At 41.4% G+C, this 14,848-nt stretch overlaps 1 protein-coding gene across 5 annotated transcripts in view; it reads right to left on the reverse strand.

The window, feature by feature from the left end:
• Nucleotides 1-2,482: 2,482 nt before the first annotated feature.
• The window catches only part of TAFA2 (TAFA chemokine like family member 2), a 505,302-nt gene continuing 492,936 nt past the window's right edge, over nucleotides 2,483-14,848 (reverse strand). For all 5 annotated transcript variants that reach the window (XR_003858735.1, XR_003858732.1, XR_003858733.1 and 2 more), the window contains one exon: nucleotides 2,483-6,265. Coding sequence is in view for 1 of the 5 variants with exons in the window: in XM_029616859.1 (XP_029472719.1) it covers nucleotides 6,254-6,265 (12 nt within the window). In the remaining 4 variants the exon portion in view is untranslated. The remainder of the gene's footprint in view (nucleotides 6,266-14,848) is intronic.

Raw genomic sequence — 14,848 nt, forward strand, 5'->3', positions numbered from 1 at the left:
CCCTCTATTCCCGTTCGGATATGCACCAATGGAGGATATCACCACCATGCATACAGGGCCCTCCCCCCCAACCCGCAACATATTGAGCCTAGTAGCTTGGAAAGGATATACAAAAGTCACCCCTCCTTGTTCTCTGTAATATGTTATCTATAAACCGACATGATGTACCCACGAATACCGGTATAGAAAATGTCTTAAACAAATAAATAAAAGTACCAGGTCCACTAAGGACCTTTTGTCCTTTTTGCTTTTGATGGCCATGACAGAAAACAAAGCAGGCTCCAGAAGCAGGGTCCGCTAGTGCTTACTGAATAACCACAATGAGACCAAGCGCTCTGGAGTATAAGGTGGCCGAAGGGCCATAGTCATCATGTTGCAAGGTTTGCCTATCTTCTGGATGATCTGTGCTAGTAATGATGGGCAGTATTGACAACGGTCTCTAGAGTAATCATAAGATGTCCCCATGGGGAGTAAAATCAATTCCTCATACCAGTGGTGGCCGCAGGGAAATGTGTTCTGGAGTAGTCACACAGGCAAATGGCCAAAATAAAGATCAGCCTATGCAGGAGTGCCAGGACATCATGCCACTACAACACGCTACTATCTAGAGCAGGTCAGGGATTGCCAGTCGTGTTGTTCCGGGTTGCTGAGGGTTTCCCTGCTGGCTGAATACTAAGACATTGCTGGATTGCAGGGGCATCTGTAAACCATCTGACCCCGTTTGCTGTCTGCACCCGGATTTTTGCAGGGTAAAGCATAACTGCCCGTAGGCCTAGATCGAACATCTGGGAGCAGTATGGAGCTAGTGCCCAGCATTGCGCCGACAGGGAGGCCAAAAAATCTTTGGAAGACCAGCATCTTTTTGCTAGCGTGCATCAGTGGTTCCCCCATACGAGTGGTGCGCAGGATTTTTGTTTTATGTGTGAAATTGAGAAGTTTCACAATTACCACTCGCGGTCTGTCTCCTGCTGATCTCTTGAGGCCAAAATTATGCGTGCGCTCCACCTGGAGCGGGCCATGTGCGCTAGACAGATTCAGCTCTTCCATAAGCCACCGTTCAAGGAAACAGGGTAAGTTATTTTCCTCCAGTGATTTGGGTAGCCCAACAAAACACAAGTTGGACCATCTGGAGAGGTTCTCCAGGTCCTCTAGCTTTTCAGCTTGTTTCACCAGTGTGGCCTTCAGGGCAGAAATGTCGGCCTGCCCGAGCGGAGGCCATCTTGATTCACTGAGATATGTGATTCCACTTCAGAAAACCTTTTTTCAAAACCGGCCATACCCGCTGAAATTGTGCTGAAATCTTTTTTAATTCCGGGGCTAGAGCGTTGACCACTGCGGCTGTCATTTTAGCCAGCGTTGCCAGCGACAGGGACGTGATGTCAGCCAGCCCAGCGTCCTCCTCGGCTGGCGGCTTTGTCACCCGGGCCTTGTCCCTGTCCTTGTCTTTTTTTGTGTTCCATGATGCCATCGGGCCACCAAAGTTTGCCAGCAAGCTGCTACTAGTCCTATTAACCGAACCCCCAACTTGAATTGTTGTTTTGGTTGGCGGGATGGGTTTGGATGAGGCGGTCAAGCCCCGAGAAAGGAGTTCACATCTACTCCCTTCAGTGCGTCACATGATCTCTCAGCCCATACTTTTTTTTTTGCTCCAGTGACTTGATTGACTTTTTTTGCTCCAGTCATTTGATTGACTTATGATCACTGTTACCAAGCAGCTCCATCACTGTTACCTTGTGCACCAGATCCCACATTCCAGTGAGAGCTAGATTTAAGGTAAAACACTCTCCTACTCACCCCTCTGCTTGCTGCTTTTAAGACCAGTTGCTCCATCAAGCAGTTATTTATGGTGTTTAGAAACTTAATCTCATTTTCATGCCCAGATGAGAAATTTACCCAATCAATGTTATGGTAATTGAAGTCTACCATTATTATTGAGTTTCCACACTTAGTAACCTGTCTAAACTCTCCTAGAATTTCATTGTCTGTTTTACCATCCTGGTCAGGTGGGCAATAGTAAACTCCAATGCTATATTCCTCCTTGTTGTGCATGGAATTTCTATCCACTTTCCTCGCTCCAAATGATGTCAGGTCTTCACTGAATTCTACTGTCCTGTTCGTACATCTCACTTTACATATAAAACTGGCCCCAAAAAACCCTACACCACCACCAAAACCTCACCTCAAGTTACTAGCTGGCCCTCCTGTAGTGATATCAATAGTTGACTACTATGAAAGCCTTATAAACAGTTTCTCTCTCTCTCTCTCTCTCTCCCTCTCTCTGTGTGAAGTACAAACATCGTGGTGTGGCAATTGTAAAATTATCATAGTCATGCCTCTTTTTGTTATCATGGGCGCTAACCATGTGAAAATTATAGCATTTTCATAAATCTCGGGAAAGACAGCTGAGATCAGCTGAGCAAAAGCTCCCTGTCATCAGTTCCTGCTTGGAGAAAGTAACTGTGTACTTTGAAACAAACACAGATTTCACATTGAAAATAAGTTTTGTTTATATAATATTATACTATTTTTTTCCAGCCTTCATAACCAGTCAGCCTCTTCAAAGCAGATTACAGTTAGGTACTATGGGTATTTCTCTGTCCCCAGAGGACTTACAATCTATCTAAGCTATTACAAAAAGCAATGGAGAAGAAATTGACTGGCTCAAGATCACAAGAAGCATCAATGGGATTCAAACCCTGGTTCTTCCAGTTTATAGTCTGCTGCTTTTACCACTATTTACTGTTCCTCACACTGTTCTGGGGCCAATAAGGTATGTAATGTGTTGGGGTAGAGGATGCATGTCTTTTTTTTTAATTATTATTTTGTAATTGTGCTGTGAGATAAAAAAAAAATCAGGGAAACACTGGCTTAACCTTAAGCTTTAGATTTCAAGAATGAGTGAATTAAATGGCAATAAAACCAAAGCAGTATCAGTATATTGCTTATTTTTATATATTGTCCAAGTAAAAACACATAAGAGATAACGATATGGGACTTATCAAAATAATATTGTTTACATCAGTTCAGCTTTTCAAGCATTACAATTAATGATATGCAAACAACTAGAAGTCAAACTCACACCAAGTGGCTTTCAGCCTCTTTCAAATTTTTTTCCAGATCTGCTTGGAAAATCTGTCAGATTTTTACTAGCAGAATTAGGGAAAATTCAAAAGAAATTTGTAAAATGAATTTCAGCTTTCCAAAAAATGTGAAGTAACTCCATCAGTTTGACAAAATTCAAAGCACATTTTTTAAAAACCAAAAGTAAGATTTTTTTAATTTGCTCTGGACTTTTTTCTAAATGGTTCTTCATATCAATTCAAAGTACAATTGAAATTTTCCAGGGTTGTAGAATTCATCAATGAACCTAATTTGAAGATATCTGCACATCTCTAATTATAATGGTGTCAGATTACACATGGAAGGTACAGAAAGCAGTCCAAAAATAGCTGCTCACTATCTCATCATTGTCGGTACATTAATTATAAAGAGGGCAATTTTGAAAGGCATTTCAGCAAGAGAAACATTACATTACTAGCAGAAATAGGGCCTTTGACAATTGTTTAGTCTATCTGCAGGTAAAAGTACACAAATAGCACCACTGCATGGGTACTTTTACCAGCAGATTGGGCAGGCATTCCTGGGGGTAGAGCCTGAAAAGATTTAGCACTTACAAGTGTATTTTTGATTTTAAAAACATCTGCCTATACATTTCTGAGGGAAAAGTACCTGCACAGTTAGCAGGTACATGTCTGTACACATACTTTTTGCCATCTCAGTTTTCAAAGGGAACATTTTCCTTTCGAAAATTGGCATAAAGTCTGCAGGTAAAAAGTACCTTCCATGCACAGTTTGAAATGTTTTGGTTGTGTGAAAACCATCATTTATGTACCCTTGCTAGTTTGAAAATAAGTATCGCAACAGTGGAGGGTACACTGGACTTAGAGCAGCAATTAATAGCAAAATTTCACTAATTCATAGAAGAAAAAAGTAAACAGACTTTTTAAGTGCATTTTCAGGAAAGTCCATTTTATATCATAATTTTATTCATTCTTATAATCACAACATTAATGTACTGGGGATAATCTAGTTATGTTTTAAAACCCATGTATTTATTTTCACATACTGTATGTATTACACTTGTATATAATACAGGTTTATGTATTCATTTTGGAAAAAATCTCCAAAGGAAATGAATGTTGAAAAGTCCAAAGCATATTCTACAGAATAACATATTTTTACATCTTTATTGTTCCAAACAAAGAAGTCATTATTTGAACAACCATATCCCTGCATAAGTATTAGCATATGTCCATACAGTAATAACCCATGTTACAATATTATGTAAGCTGGACCTACAAAACAGTTTATCCTAATTAAGATGTAATCAGGAAGAACTGCTTTCCCTAAGAACAATTTTTTTAAATTATTTTGCAGCAGACTGACAAAATATATATCTTCAAATTACTTCTAACAATCATTAATTTTTAGCTCTCTTGTGCAATAATACAGCACAGATAATGAAATAGTCTTAGATCGAGCTTGTATATTGTGACAACCCAAAGCACACTAGGGTGTTCATCCATCATAGAACCCAATTTATATCCAATTTGCTATGTCAATGAATTGAAAAAAATAATAAAAAAATCTTTTCCATAATGTATCGACATTCCAAGCAGACAGCATAGATCATTTGGGTAAGATTGTCCACATAATTATTTTCCATGGTCATGAACCTCTGTAGTCTTTATCTTAGCAAGTTAAACCAAAACATACACATTTCTATCATATACATTCTCTGCTATCAGCATGCTTATGCAGTGTCAGCACAGCACAGTACCGCAATGAGCTATCAACTTTCTTTTGACTTAATATTAGAGGTGATATAGATATATGCAGTATAAAATTAGACATTCTGTAATAACTTAGAAAAATGTTCCTAGAAGCTTAAGGCTCTTAAATATTAACAATATTTCTATGAAATAAATAGCAAATCACAGATCAAGGACTCCTACTGAGTTTGAAAAATAAAATGAAATATTGTCCAAATAAAAAAGTATGTTGAACAGATCAAGAGACTCAGACCAAATTAGTATATGCAAAGTATTCATGGTTTAAAGACTAGAAAAATGAAGCTCTTCTCTATCAACAGATTTAGCAGACATCTACATTAGCATTCATACTATACTGTTTTTGCAGAAGAGATACTTTAAGGAAAAAATGAATGAACACCACCTAGCCTTAGACTTAATTGTCACATGCATCCCTATCCATGGCTATAAAACCTTGACAGAAAGGGACTCAGGTCATTTACTGCTTTTTACTGTTGATTTATTTCAGTAAAAGGTAGGACTGAGTCCTATGAAACTCAAGTGTATATATAATATTCAGTTATTTTCTGGTGAAAAAAATGTATATTTCAACAGTATAAAATACTATGTAATGAAAATGGTAAACTTATTTTGACCACTACTTATTTAATTGTGAAAAAGCTGCAGTGCTTGGTTAACCTCAGGGAAACATGTCAAACAGACTAAACCTTCTTATATGATTGATGTATTCAGATAACTCTTACTTGTCAACAATAATTAATAACAATGGATATATAAATATATATATATGTGTGTGTGTGTGTAAATATATATATATATATTATTCCTATAACAAAAGTAACTTCAAGCTGTTGAAATTTGAAGCCTTTTGATGCTTCATGAATGGAATATAAATAAAAATGACTAAATCTGCACCAAGCCAGAGGACAGTTACTGTAAAAGAAATGTGATTAAATGTGTATGCAGTGAAGTCCCACTAGTCATTAAACAAAAGACCAGGGAACAGACCAGGGGGGAAGATTCAATACTTTTTAAAGACAATTTAAAGAATAGAAAAAAAAATGAAAATTTGCCTATTTAAAACATAAGAATATAAAGGACTTCCGCATGTTTTTCTTCTTCTACTTTGCACACTTCTTAACAATGCATCTGTAAATTGCTTGGGGAAGTGAAATCTCCCAAGAATCCACGCTTCAATCGGTTGACATCTTCTCATGAAAGAGGTCCATGTCTGGGATTATGGAACTTTTGCACTCAACCTTTTGCTTATTGCAAGCAAAGTTCTTCCAAAAGCAAGTCATCCTGAAGGGTACACTCCAGCAGAATACAATCTCATTTTGATGAGTGCCTTAGGTGTGAAATTCCTACACAGTATGTTCTAATCTTTTTAGTACAAGGATTGACTTTCAGTTTGTCTTCAGCTATCGTGTTACCTGTAAAGGAAAAGAAATGGAAATCAAATCCTGAAACTTAAAGAATGAAACTAAATAACTAGTTTTAATAAACTTAGGTAATGATACACCAGTAGAATGTGGGGTTAGGAATCTTATTCTTTTCCCTAGTTCCTGTGAGGACATTGTGTATTGGCAAATGCTTAATGTCACAAAACTGTATTTATGATTATTAAAAAGTTCTTTTATTTTAAAACATTACGAGAAAATGTAAGTTTTGATGAACAAAAAGCCTTTTCAGAACACTTGTACATTTTTAAATTACTTATTACTTGCCCAATAATTTGCCTGAATCTTCTAGATAAAGAGAGGCATCTTCAAAGGGGGTAACATATTATTCAGAAATATACATTATTTTAACCCCTTGCAGATAAAAGGTGTTTTACTATTTCATAAAGCCAGGAAAGGTCAAATAGTCCATTTTCAATGAGTGGTAACTCAGATGTTAAATTGTTAAATGTTTCTCTCATCTGTAGAACTGAATCGATTGGACCCAAATGTCACAGAGCAGGTATACCATTGATCCCCTCCTTCAGTCCTCATGAATATCAACTGTTATGGCCCACGATATTCAAAATATAAAAAATAACCTGTTTTATAGACCAAATGTATGCAAATGTGTCATGAGTATTCACTGAGGATGTCCTAGAAAATAGATGGATCGGTGGCTCATGACAATAGGTGATGGAGACAGTCATGTAGAGTCTGAGCTCTGATTCATTTGACTTTCATAAAATTAATTTTAAAGTAGCAGAGAGATGCTTTGGTGGCCCAAGGCTAAACATATTATCTATCATTAAAAATCCTTTCTTGGAATGACTATAACTCAGGAGCAACTTTCAAATTCTGCACAGAAATGTAAAGTCTGTGAGCACTTTTTACCCATAGACTTTATGTTAAATTTCAAAGGGAAAATGTTCCCTTTGTAAATTGGGTTGGAAAGTATACATCTGTAGACCTGCAACTGATATTTGTGTGGGTTCTTTTAGCAGTGAAATTACTCATGCACCCACAAATGTATAACTGCTAGCCCCTCCCTGACTCCTCCCCCAGTAATCCCTCTTCACATTTAACAGTATGTAAGTACTGGCTCTTTTTTTCCTACCCTTTCTGCATTTTTAAGTGCAGAAAAGGGTAGGACATTTTCAAAAAGTCCCTTTCTTTAGAGATGTGCATTCGTTTATCACGAATTAGGCAATTTCAATGAAATTGTCTAATTCATCGTGGTTTGAGGATTCGAACCACGAAACGGATTTTCCTCGAACTTCAAGGAAAATTCATTTTTCAGGTTTGTGCGGGGGGGGGGGAGGGGCACATTTATTAAAAAAAACAAAACCCCAGCCGAACCCTTCACATTTGCTATATTACAAACCCCCCCCCCCCCCATCCCGATCCCTCCCCAAGACTTACTAAAAACCTTGGTGGTCCAGCAGGGTCCCGCGAGCGATCTCTCCCTCCGGGCCGTCGGGCCTGCTATGAATCAAAATGGCACCAATGGCCCTTTGCCCTTACGATGTCACAGGGGATACCGGTGCCATTGGTTGGCCCCTGTCACATGGTAGGAGCAATGGATGGCCGGCGCCAACTTTTGCTCCTACCATGTGACAGGGGCCGACCAATGGCACCAGTAGCCCCTGTGACATAGTAAGGGCAAAGGCTATCGGCGCCATTTTGAATACTGGCAGCTGACGGCCCAAGTGCAGGAGATACTCCAGGACCCCCGCTGGTCCATCAGGGACTTTTTGCAAGTCTTGGGGGGGACTCCTGACCTCCTACGAAGCGCCCGAACTGAAACCCGACCCGAGCCAGAAAAACAAAGCTCATCACTACCTTTCTTTGCATTAAATACTGTTTTTCCTGTGGGAATGCCTTTGAAAATTGCCCTCCCTTTGATAAACCTATAATATACTAAGGAAAAAAATGTTGGTATGATTTCTGAGTTCTCATTTGTTGATATTGAAGCACTACAGAAGATGATGATCAATATAGGACCACCTTCACCTTCATTAGGAAAGAAATAATAGATGAAAATTTACTGTGCTTACAAATGTGAAGATCTTTATTATTATCACGTTCATCTGCTGTAAATCTTTTACAAGGATGCTTTCCACTGCTTAGCAAAAGTAAACTTTACATTCTCATGTCTCATTTTTAGAAATCTGTTATGCCAGAGACAGCAAGCTTCTAACTTTCCTAAAAGTGTTATTCAGGTTTTAAGGCACGTTATGGTATTATGACAAATTCTGGTATGGAGAAAGAGAACTGAAAAGAAAGTCATATTTCAGCAGTATTAATCTTTAACCATAAGTGAGATTAATTTTAAAATAAATAGTAAGCCCAGCTTCAGTGTATCACATTTAATAGCTAACACTGCTAGATATAATTCTTCTACATCATTAGACTTAAGGGCTAACAAGGTCATTTTTTATTCTGCGATGGGCCGTTATCGTGTGCGTTAGGGCTTTATCGTACGCAATAACGGCTGCATTGCAGCAGTGCCATACTAATTAGGAGAAGGGGCGGAGTGTGGGCGGGATTTGGGTGGGGTGATGGACCGGCAACACTGCCGGAGATAAAGGGGTAGATTTTAAAAGGAGCATGCAAGTTATAAAATCAGGGGTCGGCGCGCACAAATGTGCACCTTGCGCGCGCCGAGCCGTGCTGCCTTCCCCGTTCCCTTCCCCCTAACCTGACCTTCCCACCCCTTCCCCTAACCTTTCCCCCCTCTAGCCCTACTCTAACTCCCCCCAAAATGTTTATTTTACCTTTTGCGCCTGCCTGGAGGCAGGCGCAAGTTGCGAGCACCAGCAGCCTGCCAGCACGCGATCCTTCGACACAGCGGTAATGGCCGCTGTGTCGGAGGCCTCTGGCCCCACTCTCACCCCGCCCATGGACCGCCCTACCCTGCACCCAGACTGCCCCTTTAGTAAAGCCCCGGGACTTACAAGCGTTACGGGGCTTTACACACGTCGCTGGGCCTTTTTAAAATAGACCCGGCGCACGTAACCTTTTGAAAATCCGGCCCAATGTTTTCCACATTTTCGCCGGCAGCACCGCGGGAGATTTCAGCACCTTTTCCCTTGGCTCTATGAGAGCAATAGTGTGCGGCACGGCCACTCCACAATGGGTGAAACCGCACCGCCGCGTAGCAGCTGGCTGCCCACTATCTCCCCTTCCCCCCCTTTTTTTTTTGCAACTCATCATTCTGCTAGAATGATGACATGAATGATAATTTTCTCTTAAGCAAGAGGCAGACTTTAAAACTGAAATTGTACCATTAAACAAAACATGTTTACTTTCTTGGTGGAAGATTTTCTTGAACACGTTAACCCCCTGCATCATCTCATTATTTATAAGCAATCTGCACTGCAGTGGGCTTTTCATTGCCGATAGAGTTTAGGGTGCTACAGAGCCTTAAAAACTGCAATTTTTTATTATACTCATTTAAAATCAAATAAATAACATTGAAAATATATTCCCCTTCTACCTCTTTCTGTAGTAACAGATTGATCAGAAGAAAGGTGGTCTGGGTAAGAAGCCTTAGATTTTATGCAAAAATGTATGTGCATTCTTATAAGAAAAATGTATTATTTTATACATATACAGGGCAATTTAAAAAGCCCAGCACGTGCAAATACTGGGAGATACACGCGTGGCCAGGCCATGCACACGTTGAGCGCATTTTCAGATCAGCCCGGCCACGTGCGTATCTCCCGGTGTGTGCGGACGTGCCGGGTTTTTGAAAAGGGGTGGGCAGTGGAAGGGATGGGACGGGTTTGGGTGGACCGGGCCAGGACAGCACCATTAGATGCTTTCCCAGTGAAGCATACGCTGGCACGGAACGCACTTCAGCTCCTGAGAATAAGTAAGTTTAAAAACAAAAAAATTAGATTATGAAGTGGGGATTAGGGGTTGGGACAGAGAGCGGAAAAGGGTGGAAGGGTAGTTAGTGGGTTAAGGAAGTTCCTTCCCAGCCCGCTCCTTTACTGGAGCGCTCTGGGAGGGAACTGGGGAAGGCCCGATTGTGTCGCAGAGTGCTTTTAAAGAAAATTCCCCTTTGCGTGCAGGAGTGGGCACCCGCGAGTACATGCGCGCACCGATATAAAACCGGTCGCGCATGTGCACCCAGGGGTATCGGATTTTATAACATGCACATGATGACTTGCGTATGTTATAAAATCAGAGCATCCATGTGCGCGTACTGGGAACCGCGCACACATAGACGCCCGCACATACTTTTGAAAATTTACCCCTTAGGAAAGATAACTTTCTAAACTGCTCATGTACGCTTATATTCATGTCTATAATGATGCACAGTCATTTACTACTGTATTTTGTAACCTGTGCATATAGCCAGAAAAGGGTTTTTTTTTTTTTTAAAGAGGACTATTTATCTGGATAAGTTCAAATTTGTCCATCTTAAGTAGTGACAAAGGTGCTACTTAGCCAGTTGAGTCAGAATTTAGCTGGATAAGTGTGCACAAACGACATACCCACGTATTTATAATTTGAATTTTAAAGGGATATGTGAAAAGATTTTACTCTCATTATTTTAGACACAGTTACTCCTCTAAATGTGCTTTTACAAACTTAAATCGGGGGATTTTATAACATTGGCACAGCAATGAAATAACCAGTTTTACCAATTAGTCTACCAATTTACCCGGTCCACCTGCAGCTCGTGAAGATCCTCCTGGCTCTTCAGCCTGAAGTCCCCCCATTTCTCCCAGAACACACCCCCCCCCCCCCCCCCAGCCAGTCATTTTTTTTACTTTTGAGATGTTTGCGATCACTTACACCAGATATTGATCAGGAGTAAATATATACAAGTAAAAGACTTACGTGCGTCACTTTGGCAGGTTGTAAAATAGCAACTTACGTGCATGTAAATGTTGGTCCCTCCCCAGAATGCCCCGGTCTGCCCAGTTTGTACATATGGGGACTTTACTATTGGTCCCCAAAGTTTGTTGCAGTTTTTAAAAATACCATAGACATGTATAGGCCATTTTGCACTTGCACCTACTAATGTACACACAAATCTTTTGAAAATTCACCTTTATGTGTGACACAAATGACTTGTTCTGTTGTAATGACATCAGAAATCAGCAGCACGCACTGTGAGGTACATTTTAAGAGCCATGTGCGGGCGCACATGTGAGCGCATTTGCTGGCATGCGCACATGGATGCGGCAATTTTAAAACATACGTGCATATATATACACACTTGTGTTTTAAAATTGGCTATTTGTGCGTGCATGCACGCACAATTTCATACTGACATGCGCTTGTGTGCGTAAATGCCACCATGCTCAGGTAAGTGGGGGAATTTTACTAGACACGCGTGCCAACGCTAAAGCTCAATTTTCCAGTTGTTTCCCAGTTCGCCCAATTAACCAATCTGCCTTCCTAACCCCCCTGTTACTTTGCCTACCTTTTACCCTGTTAGGCCAGACCCCCTAAACCTCGCTAAGTAGTCTATTATTTTTATTTTATGACTTACATGCCATCCATACCAGAAATAAAGATACGCAGTAGGGGACCCTGGAGTGTGCTTGTTCACGGAAATAGGTACACATGGAAGTCATGCCTCAGCCCTGGCCCGCCCATGCCCTGCCCATGCCCTGCCAAGACCGCGCCCCCACCCTGCCCCGTTTGCTGAAAATTATTTTTGTGCATCTACTGGGAGCCACACACATATCTGCGCGGGTTTTAAAATTTGCATGGGTGTGCCCCACCAAGCCACACGCATATATCCCACTTTGGCACACATTGGGCTTTTAAAATCAACCAGTGTGGCAGCTTCCACTCCATAATTCAGCATGGTCATTATAAATTAATTCAACAAATCTGCTACCGAGGTGAGAATATTTAAATAAGCATGTATGCATTGTTCATCAGAAAGTTCTAGACAGGCAGATTTCAGCACAGTTTGAGTTTGCCAGAAAAAAAAAGAGAGATACCCATGAGGTCTACTGGGAAAATGCAATCACTAAAATCTGAAGCAGATTTGCAGATTCAAGGAAATTTGCAACAGATCTGCTGCAGATTGGTCATGAATCTGTGTGTATTTGTGGCTAATCAAGCTTTTAGGGTTATGAGTTTAGGATGAAAAAACACAAGGGAATGGTGTAAGGGATGAAATTCTATTATGCACAAAACAAGAGTGTGACCTGGGGGTGATCGTATCTGAAAATATTGGAGATGTGAATCGGAACCGGAATCGGTTCTGATTCCGGTTCCGATTCACATCGTGGGTTTTTTTTCCGTCCGACCTGATCACGGTTTTGTTTATCGGCTGCGCCCGAGTCGATAAACAAAAAACCCACCCCGACCCTTTAAAACTAATCCCTTAGCTTCCCCCACCCTCACGACCCCCCCAAAAACTTTTTATAGGTACCTGGTGGTCCAGTGGGGGTCCCGGGAGCGATCTCCCGCTCCCGGGCCATCGGCTGCCACTAATAAAAATGGCGCCGATGGCCTTTGCCCTTACCATGTGACAGGGTATCCGTGCCATTGGCCGGCCCCTGTCACATGGTAGGAGCACTGGATGGCCCACGCCATTTTTAAAGATGGCGCTGGCCATCCAGTGCTCCCTCCCTCCAGCTGGATTTACGCGCGCAGGGAGGTTACGAGCACTGAGCCTATTTTGCATAGGCCCGGCAATGCGTACAAGCCCCGGGACGCGCGTATGTCCCGGGGATTGAAAAAAGGGTGGGGTGTGGGCGGTCTGGGGTTGGGGCGTGGCCAAGGCCTTCGTAGGGCTGCTAGGCCGGGGGATCGCACGCGCATGTTATAAAATTGGGCGTAGATTTGTGTGCACCGGGTTGCTCGCACAAATCTACACCCGCGCATATGTACTAAAATCTGGCCCTCAGCCAGGTTATGTTTTCAGTGCATGAAAAAAATGGTTTATCATGCATTAAATGCTTAATGTGAGAATAAAGCGACCTATTTCAAATATTTCATGTTATTCCAGGCTTCACAATGCATGTTTTTAATTGAGCTCATTAAAATGTTAATGCATACTAATGAGCTTATTGCTACCCTAATCAATGCTAATCCAATAACACAGTTTGACAAAAATTTCATAAGTTGCATTATATGAGTAGAAATTAGCTACAACTCTGGAGCTGGAGCTAATTTCCTGTGGGTGTCTCAGGACATTAATGCATGTCCAGAGGCACATGCAGCTTAGCCTTGAAGAGGATGCTTGGCTCTGATAAACACCCCCCTCCTCATGTGATTTATAAAAAAAAAAAAAACCAAGGATCTGCTTAGACCCCCCCACCTGTCCCATCCCTCCCACTGCCAGTGCAGGTGGCTCCATAGTTCAGTAAAGGTTAAAAAATGCATTTTTAATGGGTGGCAGAAGCCACATCCAACCCCCCCTCCCAAACCTAGGCCTTCACAACCAACCCCTGCCCAACCTCTACCCCCAGACTCCCTCCCTGGTATTCAAGTAGTCCCAGACCCCAATCCACGGATCTCCCTTACTTGAAAAGAGGTCATCAGTGGTGCAGAGGCATCTGGAATGCTCCCTAATCTCCTGGCCCAGGCGGCAGCCATTTTCTACAAAGGACCTTTTCCCCATCATGTGAAGAGAATTAATCTATGCCCTGAGATATGCAAGATGAGTCTTTGAATGACCAAAATGACAAACAAGTCTTACACTGCAGGACTAAGGGGGGCAACATGTCCCTTTACTTGTGTCAGTACATCCAACAGTCAAGCAAGACAAGAAGGTGAGACAAAATTGCCATCAATTTCCAGTTTTGAAAAAACCTGTGGTGAATTGTCAGGGTAGTGATTATAATCTCACATTAATATAAGAACATAAGAACATAAGAAAATGCCATACTGGGTCAGACCAAGGGTCCATCAAGCCCAGCATCCTGTTTCCAACAGTGGCCAATCCAGGCCATAAGAACCTGGCAAGTACCCAAAAACTAAGTCTATTCCATGTAACCATTGCCAATGGCAGTGGCTATTCTCTAAGTGAACTTAATAGCAGGTAATGGACTTCTCCTCCAAGAACTTATCCAATCCTTTTTTAAACACAGCTATACTAACTGCACGAACCACATTCTCTGGCAACAAATTCCAGAGTTTAATTGTGCGTTGAGTAAAAAAGAACTTTCTCCGATTAGTTTTAAATGTGCCCCATGCTAACTTCATGGAGTGTCCCCTAGTCTTTCTACTATCCGAAAGAGTAAATAACCGATTCACATCTACCCGTTCTAGACCTCTCATGATTTTAAACACCTCTATCATATCCCCCCTCAGTCGTCTCTTCTCCAAGCTAAAAAGTCCTAACCTCTTTAGTCTTTCCTCATAGGGGAGTTGTTCCATTCCCCTTATCATTTTGGTAGCCCTTCTCTGTACCTTCTCCATCGCAATTATATCTTTTTTGAGATGCGGCGACCAGAATTGTACACAGTATTCAAGGTGCGGTCTCACCATGGAGCGATACAGAGGCATTATGACATTTTCCGTTTTATTCATCATTCCTTTTCTAATAATTCCCAACATTCTGTTTGCTTTTTTGACTGCCGCAGCACACTGAAC

This window comes from Rhinatrema bivittatum, chromosome 9 (genome assembly GCF_901001135.1).
Source record: "Rhinatrema bivittatum chromosome 9, aRhiBiv1.1, whole genome shotgun sequence".
In the NCBI taxonomy this organism is placed as follows: Eukaryota; Metazoa; Chordata; class Amphibia; order Gymnophiona; family Rhinatrematidae; genus Rhinatrema; species Rhinatrema bivittatum.